The 23,895-nt window shown below is 40.3% G+C and overlaps 1 protein-coding gene across 6 annotated transcripts in view; it reads left to right on the top strand.

Annotated features, from left to right (window-relative positions):
- The window catches only part of LOC126038598 (SAM and SH3 domain-containing protein 1-like), a 573,090-nt gene extending 551,414 nt beyond the window's left edge, over positions 1-21,676 (top strand). For all 6 annotated transcript variants that reach the window (XM_049800528.1, XM_049800531.1, XM_049800527.1 and 3 more), the window contains 9 exons: positions 205-348; positions 2,550-2,685; positions 3,704-3,873; positions 4,984-5,193; positions 5,923-6,073; positions 8,774-8,887; positions 15,167-16,305; positions 16,872-17,003; positions 17,838-21,676. In XM_049800528.1, the coding sequence (XP_049656485.1) occupies positions 205-348; positions 2,550-2,685; positions 3,704-3,873; positions 4,984-5,193; positions 5,923-6,073; positions 8,774-8,887; positions 15,167-16,305; positions 16,872-17,003; positions 17,838-18,098 (2,457 nt within the window). In that variant the 3' untranslated portion in view covers positions 18,099-21,676. The remainder of the gene's footprint in view (positions 1-204; positions 349-2,549; positions 2,686-3,703; positions 3,874-4,983; positions 5,194-5,922; positions 6,074-8,773; positions 8,888-15,166; positions 16,306-16,871; positions 17,004-17,837) is intronic.
- Positions 21,677-23,895: the final 2,219 nt, after the last annotated feature.

Here is a 23,895-nt window from a genome sequence, read left to right as displayed (position 1 = left end):
CAGTAAAGGTTACCAGTCAGGCCTTAGGAGTAAGGTACAGTGGACTGCTACAGTGGTTTTGCACAAGGTCTCAACAGTGAATTTAGAGCAGTAAATGGGACACCATGCTGCCATCCTGTGTCTGCCTGGATGCTTGCAGACTGCTGAAAGAGGAAAAATATGGCTCTTGTATTTTATAGGTTTAAACCCTGTTTTATTTTGCAGGGCAAAGAAGGAGACTTTGTTTATAAAGAAGTGATCAAATCGCCCTCTGCCTCCCGTATATCTCTGGGCAAAAAGGTGAAGTCTGTAAAAGAAACCATGAAGAAAAGGATGTCTAAAAAATACAGCAGCTCTCTGTCTGAGCAGGTATGTAAGGTCTGCAATGGAATCCACTTAATAGCATAGAAGTGATAATCAATATTGATTCCTACGCTTCAAGGCATCTCTGAAGAAATTTCTAACAAGACTATGTCATATGGCTTATTCCTATGTTCTTAGAAAATCCCTCACTGTGAAATGGCTTCCTATAGATGCTAAACCATGAAAATGCATTTTCAGATTTTCATTCAAATAACTCATCAGCAGAAGCCTGTGGTTGATGGCATTACACATCTCACTCTATATTTCCATTTCTTTATCTATCATCATTATTTATGAAGGGAACTGGTCTGTGACACAGGGTCACAGTAGTATATTTAATCTGCAATTTACACCTTAGTTTAAATTCCCAGCATAACTTCACATACGGGGTTCCTCTCTGCTGTTACAGATTTTTTTCTCCATCATAGCTTGCCCACTGCAGCAACCCATTAGAACAGATGCACAATGTAGTCAGAAAGGGGCATCCCACTGAAGATTTTCCTATTATTCTTTCATTACAGATTTTTATAGCTTATTCTTAAAGGCAAAGCTGAAGTACATTAGTTGTAAATTAGGCTTTGAATTGCAGTGGCCTAGGAACAATTGCTGTCTTTTTCCCTTTCAGTATGCTTTGTGTTCTTTGCTTTGATGGAGTGTCAAAAATTCGGCATTTGTTTAAAACCAATCTTGCCCCTTGAAATGTGTAAGGAAGAGCTTGGAAGGCGGCTGGGAAGGCAGAGCTCTCTCTGGCTGATATTGCCACCAAGTGGCCTCATCCTGGCCACTGAATGGCCGGGGCTGCTTGCGGCCATAGGGAAAGGAGAAGGAAGGGGAAAGGGAAAGGAGTGCTGCCCCACCAGATTGGCCTTTTGGTGTTAATGCAGAGCCTTAATGCCTGTGAAAGGAGCAGTTCATAACATTCAAAATAACAACCCCCAGCTGCAGAATCTGGAGATGGTATAGAGAGGCAGAAAGGTGACCAGTTTTATGCAATGCTTTGCAACATTAAAATCCCTTTCCTGTAGGATTATTAGCCATACTTATTCATAAGCGGGGGCAGTGCTACAGTTACGGTTATTTAATTTAAATTTACAATTAAAACGTTTTAAGTTCTAACATGATTTGATACCGATAAGGAGATGCTTTGGTGTCTGACTGGCCTTACAGTGCCCCTCTGCAAAGCCTGCCTAAGAAAGGGACACTTTGAGAAATCGGTTGACAGGGAGTTAGCAATACTTCTGCTCTGTAGCTCTCTCCAGATTAACTTGACCTCTGAAGTCATAAGCTGGGATGACTTTTTTTTCTGATGATTCTGCAGCATGCAAATAATAGCTTTCATCTAAAAGTTTTCTGACCACACCTCTCCACAAAAACTCTTCTTGTATGCAAGCTAGAGTTCGTTTGGGTTTTTTTTTTCCAAACTTCTTGGTATAGTAATTTTAGAATATTTGTACCTTCCTGTCATCATGACTGCAACTGTGTGCCAGTAGCTCTGCATTGAAAAAATCAAGCAAAAGCTATTCTGGCCACAAGTATCTGCTGCTTTGTTTTAACTACTTCACAGAGGCTGACAGAATTTCAATTTAGGAAAGACCCTTTTTGATTTTCCCTTTTTGATGCATGACTGAGGGAGAAGAGAAATTGCCTCACCTATTGCACATGTAGCAATTTTTTTTATATTTATGCATTTCTTTTTATGAGTATTTATGCTATGCACAGGCTGCATTTTCTAGTTAATTCTTTTTTTCTTCAAGGTAAACAAGCAAAGATATCAACAATTCACTGCAAAAAAAAAAAGTACATTGCTGTGTGTCTCACTTGCATTGTCTGATTTGTTTGTATTCATCTTTGTACAAAATTCTGATTCAGAAAGCTGAATTTGGCATTAGCTGTTTTGCAAGTACTGCTGGCAAAAATACCGTGTGTCATTAATATCTTTGAATTAGGAGTTTTGTGTAATGTTTATTTCTACTTACAATGCTAGATCTTTCAGACTGGACTGTTTGCTCCTGCCCCCGCTATCATGCCTAATAAAGTGGGGTTTCCGCCACAGCTGAGTACCATTAAATGAGTAGAAAAAACACAGAAGGTTTCATCCTGTCTGGTAAAGAGCAGGAAAACAGAATCTCTTTCCTTGGAGATGAACGAGCAGCTCCTGTCAGTGCCTGTGTTCGTTTACCAAACTGAAATGGTTCAATCCCTTTCAGGAGTCCAGCCCTGGGGTCATGCCAGGTTCTCCGCAGTCGCCACCGCCGGACACTGACTCCCTGGACAAACCTAAGCTGAAAGCCGGTGGCTCAGTAGAGAGCCTGAGGAGTTCCTTAAGCGGTCAGAGCTCAATGAGTAAGTTCGACTGTAATTGCGTTGCTCCATTTCTGTGGCTTCAGGGAGTGGAGATCTCCACAGTAAGCAGAATCAGAGAAAGTCAAAGCAGAAGCAGTGGTTAAAAAGTAGAAAGGCTGATGGGTTAGTCATTAAGGGTTTACAAAGAACTGTAAATTCTTTGATGCAGGGATGTTCTTTTTTGCTTTGTGTTTATACAGAGCCCTGAAAAAGTGAAATCCTGCTTTCTGGCTGGGTCTGATGGGTCCTGCTATTATGATATAAATGATTGGAGTGAGAACTACAATCCTTGGCCAGTAGTAAACAGCTCATCTTTACACTAGATTTCTCCTGGGCACTTCTGATGGGCTCCCCCCACACACACCCAGAGAGACCTTGAGGTTCTCTCGTTAACTACTTAGAGGAGTATTATTTAAAACCTCTTTGGTTAAGATAAGGTCTGTTTTGTGTAGAGATAAAAGTGGGACACAGATGGTGTGAACTTGCTTCACTATGAATTATTGACCAATAGAAACCAAGGGAAAAAAAAACTGAAGAGAAAACTCCATTTTTAAATGGCTCAAAGTGTGTTCTGAAAATCATCTGCTTTTTTTGTTTTGTTTTGTTTGTTTGTAATATCAATACGGAGTGTTGCCATAATACTAAATTTCTGAATGTGAGGGGGATTCTGGAACCCTCAAGCAGGATTCAGAGCTTATTTTCCCCACACCACTACACTTTTTGTGGGCAAAACTTCCCAGAAAGATGTCATCACCTGTGATGTACTATAGATGAGACACTAGTTAAACAGCTCCTCAGTTAAATACTGTGGAGCTGAATGTGGGAGAACAGGAGTGCAAAGTAGATTAACTAACTCTCCCATCATATGTATATAAGAAGTAGCAGCATATAAGGACTTAACTTTGATTACTATGTTTTGTAGAAGGAAGACCCATTTTCTGTCTCGCCTCTGTTTGTTTCTGAACCTTCTTCACAAAGAGATTATTTTTTGTGAACTGATACTATGTCTCTCACACAGGTGGTCAGACAGTGAGCACAACAGACTCCTCTACCAGCAACAGGGAGAGTGTGAAATCAGAAGATGGTGATGATGAAGAGCCTCCTTACAGAGGACCTTTTTGTGGAAGAGCCAGGGTTCACACTGATTTTACTCCAAGCCCTTATGATACAGACTCTCTGAAGCTCAAGGTACCAGCTATATCTGTTTTTAACGGGACAAACATTTATTTTGGCAAAAGTCTTAATTAAGAGCTCTTTCCAAGAACTATACAGTTCTTAGTCTTTTTATGAGTTTACAAGTGTTTTTTGAAGCCCTTTAACCTGTCTTATTCTGATACATTTAAGATTTGCTTGAATTATACAAAATGTTATAGAACATAGGTATTAGTATTTCTCCACATCCAGGGAAAGACACTTGTGTCTTCAGTTTCTGAAAAAATAAAAATGTGCCACAAATTCATTTCTATTTTTCAAGGATTTTGTTTGAAAGATTGGAAAAATACACAATGAATTAATCTATCAGTGGAAAAATTTTCAAAATCCTTGAAAGAAATGTGGATGCACCTGCACCTAGTATCTCTTAAAGGCATTTCAGTTGATATAACTTGTTTTGAGTTAATATTTAATTACTTTGCTGACTGTGAGTTGCCATCTCCCCTTTAATTTTTCTGGATATCAGCTTTTGTTATTTTTAGTTGTGCTATATTTGATTCAAACTATCTGACTCCTTATATTCATTACTTAAAATTCCGAGGTCAGCTAACTCCTATTAAAGCAGATGTATGTAAGGTAATCTCTTTAAGGATACAAAACCAGTTGTGCGTCCATTTCTTTGTTACGGTTAGGAGCACATTAGGAAAAGCAACAGTCTTGCATGGTTCCTTCTGCATACACCTCCTTTCTGGAGGAGATCTGATGTGAGTTTGTGCCCATATACACTGAGCATGTTCTTATTTGCACCAATTTCAGATAGTTGCCCAGCTGAGAGACATTTGTACAAAACAGCAGTGATGCACTACTGGGGTGTAAGCAGGTTTGTGAATCTGGACAGTTGGGGTCCATTCCAGGCTCTTTTGTTGACTTGCTCTGTGGTCTTAGGCATGTCACTTAATTCCCTTTTCTTCCATTTGTAAAACAAGTATAATCAGACATTTTTGCAAGAGCTGTGTTTAACCTTTTGAAACCTAAAGAGTGTTGTCCATTCTATGTACGTGAAAATCTAAGAGAAAGTGGGTGTGTTTGCTTGAATATCCGTCAGAAAGCATGCCTAAATGCCTTTCTTGCTTGTTTGGTCTGCAGAAAGGTGACATCATTGATATAATCAGCAAACCCCCTATGGGCACTTGGATGGGCCTGTTGAACAACAAAGTTGGCACTTTCAAATTTATCTATGTGGACGTGTTAAATGAAGAGGAAGAGAAGCCGAAGCGGCCCACCAGGAGACGCCGCAAAAGCAGACCACCCCAGCCCAAGTCAGTTGAGGATCTCTTGGATCGCATCAACTTGAAGGTCCAAATTCTCTCATTCTGTTTACCCTTCAGTTTTCCTTGTGGGAAGGGGGCCACACCTTTGGAGTTGTTAGTTTTGAAAGCTGCACACCAGATACATAATCCTAAGGCTCGTGACACCACTTAGGAGAATCAGGTCTTAGCTGCAGAGTGAAAATAGCTGAGGCCAGGCAGAACTGCCTGTCGGGCTTAATGAAGTGCTGCAGGCTACAAGTTGTATGCACTCAGAGACCATAAATCGTTGCATAGTATGGCTACTAGCTAACACACTTCAAAAGCAAGCAAAAAGTGTAAAATAACAATAGTTATCCTGTCTTTAAAGAGGAAGGGGTTTTCCACATTTCTGTTCAGAAGAGCTAGGGATAAACTGGTGCGGCTGTTGTTCACCCTTTGTACTTCTCCCTTCATACAGAGCTGTGCCTTATTGTGCATCCAGGTAGCATGCTACCCGAGCCATTTAATACAGTGTGTTACAAATACAAATATATGTGCAGCATTCTAGTTCTGGCACAGCTACCTCCCTGAACTCTGACCAATGTTTATACAAACTATAATCCTATAATTTTGCTGTTATACAGTGGTTTGCATTTGCTAAGCTACTGCTTTTTTTGCTGGTTGTGAAAAATCTCTTCTGGTATCTTTATTGACAAAATAAGTTGAAATAAATATATTGTCTCACAACTGGTCTTTTTTTTTCTTTTTTTTTTTTTTTTTTTTTCCTTTCATGCAGGAGCACATGCCTACTTTTCTGTTCAATGGTTATGAAGATCTGGATACCTTTAAGCTATTAGAAGAAGAAGATTTGGATGAACTGAACATCCGAGATCCTGAGCACAGAGCTGTTCTCCTCACAGCAGTGGAACTTCTGCAGGAATATGATAGTACGTGGGATGTTTAAGGTTTTCAGTTTTACTAGAACTCTGCCAAGAACCTTGTGAACCCCTTAAAGCAGAAAACTGGTTCCAGGATTTTGATTTCTTTTTTTTTTTTCCTAATCCAGTTATTTCCAGGGTAATCCTGTGTCACAACATGTAGATTTTTGAGGAGTGACTTAAGACTTGCATTTGTTCTGCCACAAGTCTTTTGTTCATGTAAGCCCTGCTACCCAACTTATTCAAGTGACGTCAAGTGTAAAACGCATACCCTTTAGAATACTGATGTTCAGGAATAAATCCTGAGGTAATGTACTAAAAATAAGAAGCTGAGGCATGGAGAACAGGAAAGAAGAAACTTCTAGACTAGAGGGAAGAGATTGAGGTTATCAAGGGTAAGAAAAATTCAAAGCCCAGAGGGCTGTGGAGAAGGATAATGTGAATTAAACTTTCTCTTATTTTACCTGCACATGCATACAATTCTTGAACTGTGACTTGCAGGATTGTACAGGTAGCTTCAGGCTGTACACATGACAACACAGCAATTTTCAAAGGGTGAAAATACATCAGTCAAGTGCAAGGAGTGAAAGGCAGTGACCCACCGATGTAAGGTGCAGCAGTGCAGTTCTGCCTGTTGTACAGATTGTCTCAGGCAAGTGATTGCAAAGATGAGGGAAAGCACAGTAAGCCATGGCATTCAAATTCAATGGTGTTTTTGCCGCACAGGAGGAAGCAGGGCTGTGCCATCCAAGAAGTAGTCATGGTAGGGTAGAATCATTTGTAAAGCAAGTGTAGCTTGAGACAGGAATTTAGATGCGCTCAATACCTAGTTGCAGCAACCTAAGACAGCACTCAATTTCTCCTTTGTTCCTAAGTCTTAGCAGAAGTTTGGTATCCCACCAAGCAGAATCAGTGGAACGGATTGTATGAGGGCTTTCTCAGCTGTTTCTGTGCAAAATCCTATCTTTTAGCTTAAATTGCCATAGCAGCCATTTAAACAGCTGCTTATTAAGTGGGCAGTGCTTAATTCTGTTAGAGAGATGTGTGGTTAGTATCTCTAGATAGTGCTGTGTGGTCTGAGTTTTCACTGACATGTAGCTTTCTTGTTCATTTCATTTCATTTCCCAAAGAAGCATCCACACTTTCTCTGCCTTCCTCTACCCCCTAGTAAAACTGCAGTTTCAAAATTAGATTCTTTTCACTTATATCAGAGTAGCTTTTCGTCATCTAATATGAGCTCCTTTTCATTATTTGCAGACCTGTTTAGAATGCTTACTTCCTTGACATAATTTTTTTTTTTTTTAGGGCCCTTCAATTTTGGTTTGAAAACTTGAGGAACTATGTGATGTGGTGGTTGGAAAGTATAAATTCCAGCTCCAAGTCAGGGTGATGAGGAGAAAGAGAAGTGGGGACCAGACAGCTGGAACCTGGGAGGGACAACGCACTTAGTTCCACCCCATAATTACCTTTCATGTGCTGAGAATAGGAATTGGAATAACCATTTCTGACATTTTATTGCAGGGAAAAAAGACAGAGCATAGACTGTATTCTTCCATCATGAAGTTGGTTTTCTGTATCTTCAGCTCCAGATTTAGTTTCTTTACAAAATATGATTTCTGACCAAACATTCTGGGTAAATTCCTGGAATACAGGAATTACCTCTGCAGCCTGGATGGACCACACTTGAGTGTTGGCCCTTTGCACAGACCAAGGAAGGAAGGAATTTTTAGCACTAGTCTCTCCCTTGTCCCTTCCCCCTTTGTTAGGGGACAGTATCTAACTTTGCCAGACCCACTCCTGATCCTTCCTCTCAGTCCCTTCTGGAAAGTAGGTCAGGGTTAGGATTTTACTCTTTTTTCACTTGATTTGGTTCTTTTTGGTGCTTTTTGCTTTTGTTTTGGTGTTGGGGGGGGGGGAGGGTTAAGTCTTAGGAAGAACTTGACACCATCATTTTAAATAAATTTCCATGGTTGTAAGTTGCAGGACTTGGCCCCAAGGTAGTTGAGGTGCTGCTTTCATTATGTATCACACTGCTCCCTCACACTCATGCTGAGGCTGTTGCTTATTCCTTTACCAAACGGGATGAATATTTCCAACATTTGTGATGGCTGTTCCTAATGCTCACTCTTTTCTAAAACAGTGGTGTGATACAATTAATACAACAGTGAAGATCATAGAATAGTTTAGGTTGGAAAAGACCTTTAAGATCATCAAGTCCAACCATTAACCTAACACTGCCAAGTCCACCACTAAACCATGTCCCTACGCGCCACATCTACATGTCTTTTAAATACCTCCAGGGATGGTGACTCAACCGTTTCCCAGGGCAGCCTGTTCCAGTGCTTGACGCCCCTTTCGGTGAAGAAATTTTTCCTAATATCCAATCTAAACCTCCCCTGGCACAACTTGAGGCTATTTCCTCTTGTCTTATCGCTTGTTACTTTGGAGAAAAGACTGACCCCCACCTCGCTACAACCTCCTTTCAGGTAGCTGTAGAGAGCAATAAGGTCTCCCCTCAGCCTCCTTTTCTCCAGGCTAAAAAAACCCAGTTCCCTCAGCCGCTCCTCATAAGACTTGTGCTCCAGACCCTTCACCAGCTTCGTTGCCCTTCTTTGGACATGCAAGATAATGGTGTTGGAAATGGAAGGTTGAGAAGTTCAGCCGGATTTTCTGTTTGCCTGTTTTTCACTGTATTCTCACATCCTCTAGGTAACAGCGACCAGTCAGGATCTCAGGAGAAACTTCTCATTGAAGGCCAAGGCCTAACCGGATGCTCTCCTCGGGATTCTGGCTGCTACGAAAGCAGTGAAAACCTGGAGAATGGTAATGGTCACAGCAACGAGCCTTATTATCCCTGCAGCCTTTTTTCAGTAGATAACTTCATATACGTTCTGCTCCTGTTCCTAGCTAACACAAGCTACTTCATACTTGACTTGCTCCTTTGCTCTGATTGCCTCTTTCCCTCTTGGCTTGAGCCATTGGTTTTCATTGCTACTGTTTCTAATTTATTTAATTGTGTTGGTAGGAAATAGATCACATTTCACAAATCATCTTTCTTTTGTGATCTAAGGCAACAGGCACTCTCACTGCCATTCCTTGCCTTATCCACTCCCTATCATATTCTCGTGCAACCATGCCTCATGAGGCTTCCACTACTTATACTCCAACAGCCCATGTCTAAGGGACCACTGACAATGGAGAAGTCACTGAGCTCCACTGAAATTAGGAAGATTTCTTCTAAACCCATACAAAAACCATTTAGAAAGTGTTCTCTGTTTTAGGCCATATTTTTGTGTTTGCTTAGGTTGAATGTTGCATTCTCCTCTGATCAGAAGCCAACTGCAGAGATTTAGGACTTTTTAGTATATGAACACCAGCAAGTTAAATTAATTGAGAAGTTAGTAAGGAAATAAACTATGAAAAAAAAAATGCTTATGATCTCAATTCTCATTACCTTAGCTTGCATCAGTGAAAGGTGATGCACTGAAAAATTACCAAGACAGATGATAATAGAGATTGCTCTCTGTTCTGAAGAAATCAGGTGGTTGTGCTGATGGAGCATGCTTTACTTGAGGGATCATGTAAACTTGTCATTAGGGATGAAATACTAAAATATGGAATTGGTTTCAGTTTGGCATTATCACTCCAAGCATTTGAGCCATGGCTTGGCCTGGTTTCATCGCTAACATCCAGCATAAACAGGAAACCAAGAACAGCATAAATAGAGATACTGTACACCCCTTATAGTGGCTGTTTTTCCAATTTAAAATATGAGCTAAAGATCTTTCTCTAAGTATGTGCATCTTCTGTCAGTCTGCCACTCAGAAATAACCATTTGTTGAAGAAAATTGCAATTTGCTTTGAAGTGGAATACCTGAAATCAGCAGTACACTAAATTCCTGAAAGCAGAGATTTATTTTTTTCTTGAATATGAATCCCAATACAGTAGGCATGCTGGAATATAATCATAGCTAAATATATGGCATATGTGACAATTTGCTTTCCTTTTTATTTCTAAGTGCCATCATAATGATAGCTGTAGCACTGAAGTTAAATTGCTGCCTGTACATTTTCCTTATTTTAACAACATAATAAAATCTTTAGAAAGCAATTGTCATTGCCTGTCTGCTTAGATACTTACATTTAAACTAATATTTCTATGTGAGTTTTGCAGTATGTGAAATACCACTGATTATTTTTTATATTGCTTTTCATGTATGGCTTGCTGCATTTCTGCATCATTTTTGCTCACAAATGCATTTAGTGCTTGTTTTGAAAACCATTATGAAAAGAACATTTGGTATGGGATTCATTCAGAGATTTTGTCAAGGCTGGTTAATCTCAAATGTGCTCCACCTTCTTTGCAAAGTTCATGGACCATAGTTGTTTATATGCATGTTGTTTTCAAAATACACTGGATTCTCATCTGTTAAAATAAGGATAATCATTTGTCTAGTATAAACACTTCATAAAGGGGAAATGCATTCTGAGAAGAATTGGTCTTCAGATTTTCTGGGGAATGGTTATAGATAATATTTTGATGACTAGTATAGTGTCCTCTTTTGGGCTGGTACTGGACCTTTTGGCATCAGTTCAAGATTTCAGATATGCTCTTAGATTTTGGCTAGAAAATGGTTTGCTATGTACTGTGGTAGTGGTACAGATGTATCTTTTATAGGTACTTCTCAGGGTCCCACTGCAGAAATATTTGGGTATTCTCATAGGTATCCACAATGTACTTACAGCAGCACTGTGATTTTATTCTGATTTACAGAGAGCAAGGAGCATACAGTTTGTGAACTGTTCAGTGTTAGACAGGAAGAACGTAAGAGCAGAAAGCAACCATCCATGATCCGACCATTAGTCCATATAGTCCAGTCCTCATTTTGAAACAAGGCAGAGAGAGCAAGCTCTCCTTTAGACTTCTGACAACGGTGCAGTTATTGGGCTTGTTTTGCCTGCAAGCATCATCTGTCTGAGACACATTTGGAAACGTTATCAGAAATCTAGTTCTCACAGGACTGGCCAAAAGCAGATAGCTAGAGAAGATTATAGGAACAGAGCAAGCATATTGGATGCTTCCCAGGGTACTCTTGGGGAATGAATCATTTAAGGACTTCAGAAATTGGGTACTGTTCCCGGGCATTCATCCATTTTCCTGAAACTGTTTTTCTTTATGAACAACCCTGGTCTTCCTTAGAACCTCCATACCTAGCAGTGTCTCTGTATAGACCTCCGTCATACTCCTTCCCAAGTCATCTCTTTTCTAGTCTGAGAAGGCCTGTGAATTATTCCTTATAGGTCATTCATGTCCCTGATCTTGCCTGGCTTCTTTGAACCTTTTCTTGTTGTGCTGTATAGCTTTTTTAAGGAGAGAGGGGATGTGAAGAGATCAGAATTGCACATGCAATGCACAGAGCTGAAGAAGCAGACAAACCATGGCTTCATCAGGTGGGATAAGGGTGTTCTCTGATTTGTTCAGAAACTGAAGCCCAGAGTGCCAAGTAGGCATCCTAAGCACTTAAGCGTTCAGTGCTAATTAGTCAAAAAAGGAAGCGACAGAACAGGTGGCCACATTGCCTAATGTAATGTGCATTTCTACTAGTTTGCAGTCAGTAAAAAAAAGCAATGAGGCTGGGATTGTCTACTATGCCATCATCTTTTTTGTGTCAACAGAGCTGTTTGAAATGCATGCAAAATATAGCCACAGAAAGCAATGCCAGAATGAAGTTGTTAAAATCTGGGATCTGGACAGGCCACTGAAAGCATTCTGTGTCTAGTTTTGAATACTTAAATTTCTGAGGATGATCTTCCATACAGAAAAAAATACCGAGACAAAGACTGAAAATTTGTTGCTGTAGCTCTGGTACCTCTGGAAATATTCCCCAGGATAATCTCATTTCTTCTGAGGCAGATAATGATAGGGAATTGAAAACTTCCTTCTCTGTAGTCTAACAACAAGAAGTATCATGAGAGGTGGACAGTGCTTTGTCTAATAAAAACTGCACCGTAATGTTAAACAAAAGAGTTGAAGTATGCCTGTAGCTTGAACTGAACCTGGAAACAGTATAAACTTTCCATTTGTTTTGCGTAAGGACCACCTTTGTTATCTTAGTTTTCACCCAGACACCTGTGTCCTTCTGCTCATGTTTAAATTAGAGATGCTACTGTGTTTGACAGCACTATGAAAGGCATTAGACTGCTTAGCTGTACCAGGGAATCATAAGAATGAATTATTATCGAAAATGCTAACGTTAAAAACGTGTGTTAAACCTTGCTAGCTATACACTTATAGTTTTTTTCAGGTTTTTTTCTGAGAAAGGGATGGAATGTTACATTTGTGGACATTGTTTATATAGCTGCTCACTTTAGAATACAACTTAAAAACATATTTAGAAGTCTGTTTTCAGGAAATATTACCCTCTTTTCTTAATGTCTCAGAAGCACAATGAAGTTAGACCTGCCAGTCAGGAGGAGGGAAGGAATAGCTAGAAGAAGAGAAATCACAGCTGCCCTCCTGATACTGCTCTTGACTTAAATCTATGTAAGAGAAATCACATTCTGAACCCCTGTCCTTTGTACAAAACAGTAGCATTGAACCCAGCACTTTTTCTAAACCATTTTGAAGCAGAGATCTTAGAGAGTGCATGTTTGGTTATGTATTTTATAGACAAAATGTTTTGAACTTTCTCCCATTCTCTCCACATTTGTTTGTTTTATGCAAAACAGGGCTGAAACAAACTAAAGATTTTATTTTACTTTCCCCAGTTTCTCTTTTCTCATTTTTCTTGGTATTTGCTTCTTCCTTTTCCTATTTCCCATTTCTTCTTTTTTCCATTCCCAGGCTACTGGCTTTACACAGACATATCCCATTTCTAAAGAAATGAAATGTTGTTTACTAGATACCTTTATGGCCTCAGTAAGAGCTTATATTGTACAGTAGTAGCATTTCTTGCAACTTTTCTTTCAGTGTTGAGGTTCCCGAGTGTCTTTTCCTAAAACCAATATAAGCCCTGATCAATATTTCAGATCGAAAAGAACATACGTGGATTTTGTTATGTGAGCTGTGACAGCAAGCCCCAGACAATATGGTGAATTACTACACACGTCAGACACGTACTAGCAAATATGAATAATGAAAAGAGGACACTCCTTTCCATACTCATTACATATTGACATTAGTGCCTGAAGGCACTAAAAAATTAATGTAACATTTCTTACACATGTCTTTTTAATGTGGTTGAAAGTTATTTTCAGAAGGTGGTGTCTAGCTCCATGGAAAGATGCAGGCAGAGAAGTCTTCCTGCTACTTCTCTGAGCTACCTGAACTCAAGGGAGCCAACTTAATGTGTGATGTCTCTTTATTAGCTTGAGTTGGACTGTGAACCATACAGGTTCTGAGAAAGGAGTTCCTGTATGCTTGCATTCATCCTTGTAGACGCGCCTTGATTTTAGATGGAATAACCTTTCTGGCATACCAGTAAATGCAACCAACGTTTTTTGAGGGGAATGTTTTCCTTATTTCTCTTTAAATATAACCTCCATTTTCTTTGCTAGTTTTCTGGATACTTTGGTTTTTAAACTCCTTGAGTAGAGAGAGAGGCAAGAGAGAGGAAGCAAGCTATTTCTCTTTAGGGTTAAACAGGTTCTTTCATTCATATTCAAAGCGAGCAGTGTATGTTATTCAAAAGCCAAGCATTGAGCTTCTTTCAGGATAAAGATTTGAAGGCAAGCTGTATGAGAAGAAAGCATCTATTGCTTAAAAGTACACCAGATTAACTTAGTTCTAATAAAGTTAGCAAAACTTCTCAGATCTCTAAAAGTAACTGGTTCTTTAATTGGCAGCTATCAATTGCCTGTTATTAAAGACTTTCAATAGCATTTAGCCAAACCTGTTGGTTTGGGGTTTTTTGTTTGTTTTTTTCCACTGGAAAAAGAAATTTCAAGCTTTATTTATCTATCCTGATTTTAGAAGGCTTACTGTACATGGGGGAAAGTATCCCTGTCACCCTGAAAACAATAGCTATTCAGGATGTGCATTTCATTGTGAGAGGTCATCTGCTTTGAGACAACTTTACTTCTGTCTTGTTAAAAAGAAAATTTAAAAAAAATCTATGCAGTATTTGAGAAATGACCTTGCATTTCATCCTAATGAATACTCAAGTGAGCTCAGTCCCTTTGATCAGAATTTTTCTGTCTGATGGACTTCACTATTTAAAATCAGTGGTGCACATCTCATAAAAATATCAGATAAAGCTTACAAAGAACATGTGTTCATATTGATTCATGTTATCTCGTCTTAAGTGGTTATAATAAAACACCATGTCTCTAAGACCTTCCACTTCAATAAAACACTATGGCATGGGAATAACACTAAGATTAGTCACACTTGAAACTGCCTTCTGAAACACTTCTCCGTCTCATAGTATAAGACCTTTTTCCATAAAACTCTGCTGTCCTTAAAAGTAACTTTATAAAGGGACTGGTGCAAAACCAGTCTTCCAGCACTTTTTTGCTCTCTGGTTCACCGTTGTGAATACTTCGCTGCTTATTGTAAAAATGAAATAACACTATTGGTAGACTTTGTAATTAAAATGAATAAACAGGATCTTTTTTAAAACAAACAAACAAAAAACCTTTCCTAATCAATCTAGTAAACTTCATTAGAAGGTGAACATAATTATCAATATCCTAAGCAAATTAGAAAACTAGGAAAAAATGGTAGGCCTTTCGAGTTATGTCTATGTGGAGTCAAACCAGTTCATACAGTGGTTATAGCGTATCAGTTCTAACTAGGATATTTCTACACTGAAAAAGGTTTAAATGAGCTAAACCTCGAATCTCTGCAAACTGGGGAGTAGGAAGGATATTAAGTATTTTAAATGTATTTTCCTTACGCGGTCATATTTACCAGTTCCTCATTGATAAAGCTGAAGCTCACAAATTCATATACTTAAAATAGCACTGAGTTCTTCTACATTTAGGGTTAACAAAAGATAGTAAATCATTTTGTTTCAAAGGCATTTAGAAGTGATCCATTAGATGCATTGCAGATATTTTATTTTATTTTTAAATTGTGGATTGTGATTTATTTGCTTCAAGGTAAAACTCGAAGGACCTGTCTTCTGCCCTCAAAATCAGCAAGTGAGCATAGCTTTAAGGACTTCAGCAGAAACCAGCTATCAAATTATCCTACACTTCCACTGACCAAGTCAATAGAAACTCTACAGCAAGGGGAAAAAGAAAGCCGGCTGAGTTGTGCACATCATGCTCTGAAGAGCTCTGTCAAACCTCCAGCTGTTACGGGTCTGAAGAAGAACCGTAGAAGTTTACCGGTTGCCGTCTGTCGGAGCTATGAAACTCTGGATGGCCCCCAGGGTGTAGATACATGGCCAAGATCTCACTCACTGGATGATCTCCAGGGAGAATCCAATGTTAACCTACAGGACGCTAGCAAGGAAGTAGGTTCTTTTCCTCAGGATTCACTGGATAGAGCAAAAAAGGCAACTGGCTCTGCCCTGTCACCTCAGTCTCGTGGAGGCAGCTGTATGGCAGATGACTTGATGGCTAAGCAGGGTAAAGGAGCTGCTAGTTCTCAGAAGGGGAGAGCTAAGGAATTGGACTGCTCTGTAATGGAGACTGCAGGTGGAAGGCCTGCTCTGTATCCCCTGAAAAACTGTGAAGCTCAGCCTGCCTTAGTGACGCACCTTGCAACAAGGACGCCTCTGGAAATGCAAAGTAAAGTCTTTCATGACCTTGCACGGGCTGATTATGCTCCAGTCCTCAAGGGAGGTCTAGAAGCTGAGCAAAAAGGCGCAAATGAGGCAAGAATGCAACCAAAAAATCCTTCTCAGCCGCCACCTGTCCCTGCCAAAAAATGCCGAGAACGCCTTTCTAATGGATTATATCATCCTCCCATGACGGCAAGTGGGAACCACTCAAGTCCAGAAGCACCATGTTTGCCAGTAAAAAAGACCAGCTCATCCACTCCCATTGAGTGTCATGGAGTACCTGTCCACAGGACATCTTCAGAACAGGAGCCCAGTACCCCTCCTAGCCCACTGCCACCCTGGCTGTCGGAGCTCCCAGAGACTGCTAGTGTTCAGCAGCATGTGATAAAGCTAGGTCCTGCTTCAGCGAGGAAGGTCTCATGTAGCAGGGGAATGGATCTGGAAATGGTAATAGAAAGCAAGTTGCAGTCTGAAGACATTGATCTTACTGAAGAACCGTACTCTGACAAGGTAAGTGGAGTACACTGCTTCAGCGTTTTAATTCTACTAGCATTCCAAGGGATAGTCTTTCATTTATTGTATCTGTTTTATTTTTGTGAGTAACCAGCCTAGATAAACCATAAATCATTGGGACATTAGACATTCTGTAACTATGTTTGACTTTACTATCAGGCCTTATGCCTAAAGTAACGCTTGTGTTGTGGGGGAACTGAGAAATCCCAGACTTATTCCAAACCTTCATCTTTTCAGGCCACTAGTACCTCGGTGGCACTGGGCATGGAAATGTGTCTTTCTCTGCTAGTGTGGGGAAATAGAGCTGAAAAAGGAAGTCATGATTAGATTTTATGCATCCAAGAAAATCTGAATTGATAGCACAGTGATTAGGACATCTTTTGGGGAAGGAAGGCGGTCTAGTCCTTCCTTTAGGGATTGCTTTTTCAGTTTCCGTGGAATCTCGAGGAAAGCTCCTTCTTGCTCCCATCCTGCACTTCTCTTTATGTTTGCATTGATTGGTCTGTATTGATACACTCTGTTCATCTATTCTCTCTCCTTTGTGTCTGGCTGGGAACATTCAGCATGGTCGCTGTGGCATTCCTGAGGCTTTGGTACAGAGGTACTCTGAAGACTTAGACCAGCCTGAAAAGGACGTTGCCACAAACATGGACCAAATCCGGGTAAAGCAGCTGAGGAAGCAGCATCGCATGGCAGTGAGTATTTCCATAAACCCAATTTTCTTATTTATGAGCTGACATTTAAAAAGGACTGACTGCTGGTAAAGGGAGATACCTGCAAAGTCCTGGTACAGAATTGCTCCCTGTGTTCACCCAGCAGGTACAACGTAGGTAGGGGTACTACAGGGGCAGGAGGTACCTCCCCCTGTCCCAAAGGAGGACAGTTAGTAGTGGAAAGGAGAGCAGATAGCCCTCTCTCTTGACTGAATAGTAGTCTTGAAAGTCTAAGCAGACTGCAAGCAGTGGTAACAGAGACTTGCTCACTAAGGTTGGCATGTATTAAATGCTTCTGCATTGAAAGATTTTACACTCCTTTTTCATTTCTTAAACTATACTATTGTCCACTCCTCCTTAGCAAAAGCAGGAGGGGGAAACCGTCAAAAGCTTTCGTGGCTTTTTATAAGAGAACTTGGTCTGTCTGAGGAGGTAATAGGCAAATTTGGTCTTCTCTTGCCTTACTGAGAAATTAATAGATCCCCCTGGAAAGTCCTGTCACTGGGTATTTTTTACTGATGTCAGACTAATTCAGAATGGCACACAATGGTTGCCCAAGCAGCTGGATACTTCCCACTGCATCTGCATTGCCAAATTTCTTGCTGTTGCTCCTGTGCCAAGTAATCTTAGCCTTTCAACCCACACCACTCTCATACTGACAAATGTGACATGAGAGAAGTTGAAACATCTGCTATGAAATTCTACCAGTTTGGAAGAAGAAAAAAAAAAAAAAAAACCAAAAGAAAACTTGCTGTAAAACAAGCCGTTATGTTTAACATTAAAGGTTCTTTTCTTTCTTTTTTCTTTGCTGTCCAGATTCCAAGTGGAGGGCTCACTGAAATTTGCCGAAAACCTGTATCCCCAGGACTTATCACCTCTGTATCTGACTGGCTGATTTCCATTGGTCTACCTATGTATTCCAGCCTGCTCACAGAAGCAGGATTCAATACACTGAGAAAAGTGCCTTCTCTGTCACAAACTTGCCTTCAAGAAGCTGGCATTACAGAGGAAAGGCACATAAGCAAGCTCCTGGCAGCGGCAAGACTCTTCAAACCCTTTGATCCAGAGGCAATTTAACGTGCTCCATAGTGTGGCATTGCCTGGTTGAGAATCCACTGCTTCTTCCTGCACCAATGTTGCTCTAATTACTTCACATAGCTAAAGAGATCAAGGAAGTGGCTTCCAAGGACAGGCAGATATCTTCTTCAAAGGATAAGAAAAGTTTCTATTGCTGTCTTTGGCAGCTGAAGGAGAAGAGAAGCAACCACCAGGTAACACAGATGTGGTACTTCCCTCCCCCCTTGCTCCCCAGTAAAGTATTCTTATTTCATAAAGTGCACAGGGTTGGCCTGAGAATCAGACAGCTTCACAAAATTAAGGGACCCTTACACATTTTCCTCAAGTTTGTGAAAGTAATACCAGTAATAGGCCCTGTTTCTGTGGAGAGCTTCTTAGGTTGGGGGTCTTCTGTACATCAGGTTCCAGGTACCTGGAGTCAGTCCTAAAGACCAGGTATAAACCAAGGTGCAAATTCCAGTAGAAGCTGTTTGGCAAATGCCTTTTGTTTATTTTAGCAGTCTAGAGCTAAACACAACCCCCACCCCGGTCATCTTTGCTGTTGCTTGGTATAGGTCCCAGTATGCCACAAAGCCTTTAGCTAGGCCAAAGTTAATGGACTGGAATTAGTTTTCAGTATGGTCTGTCTCTGTCACTCCAGTGCAACTAACCCGTGGAGAGTCAGAAGGCTTCCTTTTATTTGTACAGAGCTGAGGTCATTTTTATAACTGCTTTCTAGCAATCAGCTTTTTATTTGCCTTAAAATAAGCTTTTAAGCAGTTACCTAGTGTTCACTTACCTGTTTTCCCAAACTTACCTGTTTCCCAAGCCTTGTTTCAACCTGTCACCCTTAAGCTGCACTTAGGGTGATTTCCAGCTGAAGTAGCTTCTATAAAATGCCTCATCATAACACCTTCTGTGTTGTAGAGATGCTTTTACAAATGCAGGTTTATGCTAGGTTTTGGTTGTCAGGCTAACTTCTTGTTCACTACAGTCTGCATTTACTGTTGTTACTAAACTGTTCCAAGATATACTGCCTTGTATATATGTAACTGCTTTTCATTTTAATCATATTCTGTGTACTGTGTTATATTGTCAATCATTACGCTGCAGCTTTGACTTGGTATCCTGACCATATCGATTCCAAACAGTGGGTTTCTGCAAATGAAAATTCACTTGTGGGAGATCAAATGCATTGAAAAAGCAAATAGTGTCCCATAGAAATCATCACGTCCATTACATGGATGAAAAAAATCCTATCTAGTCTTATGAATTACACTGTGATTTTACAACAGTTGATATCCCTGATGACTGTGTTAATGTTACACTCTCACTGGAAGAGAGCATTGTTCTGGCATATGTGGTGAACCATTTTTCCATTATGTAATGATATTTTTCTGCCTAAATCCATGTAAAACGTTCCATTTGCATATGTGGCTAATGACAGATGTTATTTTTCTATATGGGTACACATTTTATATACCAAATACAGATTATCATGAATAGCACATAACTAGCTTTTTCTTTGGGTCTATATGGTGTGTCTTTCAGCTTCTTGTAGTGCAAACACTCCATGGAAGACAGAGCAAGCGTACTCCGGCAGGTAAAGGGAGATAGATAGTATAGAAACCTGGGCACAGGCCAGCATGTGTGGCTGTTTCCAATATCAGTTCTGACATCAACTTCTTGTGTAAAACCAGACAAGGCACTTCACTATTTGGTGCCTCAGTTATCCCAGCCTCATGCTGAACTAATGACACTTTTTGTGATAAAATGCTCTCAGACTGATGAATGAAAAATTGTGGTTACTCCATGATTCCTCACTGTATATGGTCCTTTCATGGTCATGTTTTAAGTCAGATGAACTATGCATTTTACTACAGATGATAATCAATTTGGCTCCTGGTGGAATTGGTAGGTGTAAGGTTTGCTTTCCTTGTTTCATATTTCACCACTGTCTACTACACACCATCATGAGAAGGCAAGTAATTCACTAAGGTAACTTGAAATTGTTCTCAAGCAAAGCTCCTCTGGATCTGTTTCTGTAATGTTCTCCTTGGTGTGTGGATAATCAGCATGTTCTAATATGACAGCATCAGGAAACATACAGCATAGGTGTTTTGCACAGCTGGTGAAAATCTGGGAAAAAAACCAAACAAGTGTTTTTTTTAATAATGATGATTTGTCTGTTGTTCCTCTCTGAGGCTTACATGGTGACTATCAGTAAGCAGGAGATGGAAAGAGTATTGAGACTTCCTGGGATTCCTGGCAGGGGCCAGAACTGAGTAGAAGTAAGTAGACAGCAGCTATATTGGAGCAAGAGAAAAGTCCAAGCTGGCTCTATGCAATAAAAAAGGAGACAAATTTCCTCATATTGCAGGGAAGGCAAGTCACATAATACAGCTCTCCTGTACCAATTACCTTCCCCTCTCTTAATGACAGAAGAATTACAGAAATAAGCTGAACCTGTGTGCCAAACGCTCTTTGTAAATCAGTAATTTCTAAATGATTGTGTAGCCCAGGGAAACCAAATCACATCCATCAGGACTAGAGTGAGCAGTTTGAGATTTGTGAGTTTTAATAGTTGCTTTGTTTTTCTTTTTAAGACTCTGCTCTGTGGTCTTACTTGAATTACCATTTTAGTTTATATTTTAATCTAAAAAAAGCCTTAAGCTTCTCGGTGTTTGAGCTTCCCTGCTGTGGTTTCAGTAACCTGTGGCATTCCCCAAGCAGGTGAGGCGGAGTGGTATGAGAGCCATAACCTCTTACATTTTCTTGCAATCGTTCAGTGCTCTAAGCAAAAGTTGACTTGTTAACTCTTGGGAAGCACGAAAGAAACCTGCTGCTGGAATCCTAATCTCCTCTGCTCAGGCTAACGATGTTAAGCATCTATCCATCGTACTGTTGTAACTCAAACAGCTATTTAACAATAGAAGCAGCAAGCCCAAAATATTACTGAATGCCGTCATAACCATAAGCTTTGATCAATAACCCTCTGTTACTACCCAGGTGGCAATGATGCCTGTAGTTCCCTGTGCTCTCTCATGACCGTGGCTTTGAATGCAAACTGGGGGAACGATCAGAAGCATTAAACATTGCATTATTCAAACAGGTCATCATCTCTAAGAGCAGCAACAGTGGTTGATTCACCAAGTCACAGCTGTGCAGTTGTACTGTATTATTTTTAGAATAAATAATACTTTTGGTCCAAGATACTTTTATCTTTAATTGACACCCTCTGAGGAATCAAAACTGTCAAGCAAGTTATGTAACAACTAACAAAGTTGCACTTTCTGTATATGAAATCAATATTTAAATAACTTATTTTTCTCCATTTGCTGTTCTTAAATGATGTAAGTAGCTGTAATATACCAGTACTCAATATGTCCTGCAGTTTGCTTCAACCCAAGAAAGCTGTGTATTGTAAAGAAAAAAAAAAAGAAAAAAACAAAATATGAATGTGTAAAGATTATTGTGCTGTTTTCATTTAGCAAAAAAAATGGTTGACAAAAGGGTTTTCCTGTGTATCAAAACTTGTCTATAATTATATGTCATACTGTTCATAGATAAAAAGGAAATAAATTTCTTTGGTCTCTCTCTTTTTTTAGTCCTTTTTTAATTTAGCTAACAGGTCTTCTATTTACTGGTCTGGTAGCAGTGTCCAGCTATTTAATTTCTTGGCTTGTATCCCAGGCCCTCTCCCGGCAGCTTACCAAGCCTGTAGTTCCTCACCTTGTAAAGCACTCTCAACATGTATCTACAGCAGGAGAAAAAACGTTTTAAAAAAGAGATTAAAAGCCCTGATAATCCAGGACTAGAAGCAGCCCTCAAAATACGATTGCATCGGATGTGGATCATGACTGTCCAAACTTTGTCTCTTGTATCCCATGACTGTCGAGCTGCTGGGCTCAGGGAGATGTGTGCGAGGGGTCTCCCAGGTCTCCCCTTGGGAGCTTTTCCACTTTGCAATGGAATAATTAAAAATTGGTGTAACCGCAGAAAGAGTATACGAGTGTAATGCTCTGGAGTTGCAGTTACAGCTCTTGCCTGCAAGAAGTGATTTCAAACCTGGTTTTCGAATGCAGCTCCACTTCACTGGGTTGGCAAGATGCCTCATTCTGGAGAGGGTGGCTGTGACTCCTGAGCGGTCAGGTAATCTCTGCAGTCTGTAATAAGATGCCAGTGTCCAGATTTTAGGGCAAAGGAGCCTTAGGACATGACTCTCGGCACTTCCTTCTAGCTCACTTGAGTGACTTCGTGCTTGGTGTGTTGCATTTGTTGGTCTAGTTAAATTTGCTGCATAATTAATGGGTATGCTTAACTACCTAACAGAGCACTGGGCTGGCAGGCCCACAGAGCTAGAAGTTAATCCTTTGTGGATTTAGCCTTAAGTAACAAGGGTGGACTGTGCCTGCATTAGTTGTCAACCAGAAGCTTAACTCTGGAAATGACATAAAAAGAAAACAAAAACTCTATCATTTGGGTTGGATCCAGACAGCTGAATCTTCGGTTCCCCTCAGGCAACACTCCCGTCAGAACTGTACGACGTGGCAAACAGTTCGTGGGAATGCGATAGCGTGTCAGATGTGAACTTTTAATTTTCCTCCTCTATTAATCTCTTTTGGGTTCAGCTGAGGACCAGGCTGCTGCTGTGCATGTGCACCAGAGGGCACTGCTCTGCTGGCCGGAGGAGAGCGTCCAGCCAGCCTCAGGGGACTGCCGCTGGCTCCAGCACAGGCTGTTTCCAAGAGTCTCTCAAATAACAAAACAGAAATAAAAACAAAACAAACACTGCACAACATGAAAAGCCAGAGTGCTTGCCATTTCTGCAGCTGGAAGGAGTATTGCTTCCCTTCCAAGACTGCTATGGTCCAGGATTGCTTTGGGAGCAGCTGAAACACAAAGCCCCTATCTATTGCTCTCAGCATTTTACAGGGGTGTTTGATCCAAATGTGTGCTAACCACCATAGCCGCTGCCAAAACCAAACTCGGCCGCCCCCCCGACACATGTATATCTAGCCTTATTCGAAAAGTTCTCTCTCCGCAAGGAAGTGTTTGCACCAGAAAAAGAGGCACGGGAGAAACACGTTAAAATTCTTGCTACTAGTACTTATAAAGGAAACTTTATGCCTGAGCAGAAGGTTCACATGTAAGCCCATGGAGACTTAAAAGCTATGAATGTAATGCTATATATACCACCAGAGCTACCTCATGAGAGTACTAAACATTAATCATTTAACATTCAGGAAGTAATATAAAGCAAAAGTCTTAGCTCTTAAATTTGTCCTTTTGCAGGTACTGCATGAATTGGGCATAATTTGAACTTATTCTACACCAAAAAAAAAAAAAGCCCTCTTTAAAAACTTTTCAGGACATTTATGATGGAATGAGAATGCTTCCAAAAAGACTCAGACTAGAACAAAGCCAGAGATCTTATTTCACGGGAACCTTGTTGCTTAGGCTGCTGTGGTTGGAGTTCATAAAAACTCTAGGTGCCTAAGGTCAAACAGAAAGACGCCTGGTGGGATTAGTTGCCTCCAAGACTAGACAGGTTTGAGTAGGAGAAAAAGGTGAGTTGGGATTACAGTTTTGCACTTCAAACAGCTTTGTTGTTTATTGAATCCAGCCTTTTAACTTCACCATCTCTGAGACAAGTACTGCAGAGGCTTGGAGGTTCTAGACTTGGCTCTTCCAAGGCGGATCTCATCCCAGGTAGGCAGAGACCTTTGTGTCCCTGACAAGTTCTACGTTCATTATATTGGCATATGCTATTCTGACAGTCCCATGAGTTGTATTTCTCTGCTTAGCCACAAAAAGC

The sequence above is a fragment of the Accipiter gentilis genome, chromosome 5, assembly GCF_929443795.1.
Source record: "Accipiter gentilis chromosome 5, bAccGen1.1, whole genome shotgun sequence".
NCBI lineage: Eukaryota > Metazoa > Chordata > Aves > Accipitriformes > Accipitridae > Astur > Astur gentilis.
Note: the sequence above shows the minus strand (reverse complement) of the source record. Positions and strands in the feature narration are given on the sequence as shown.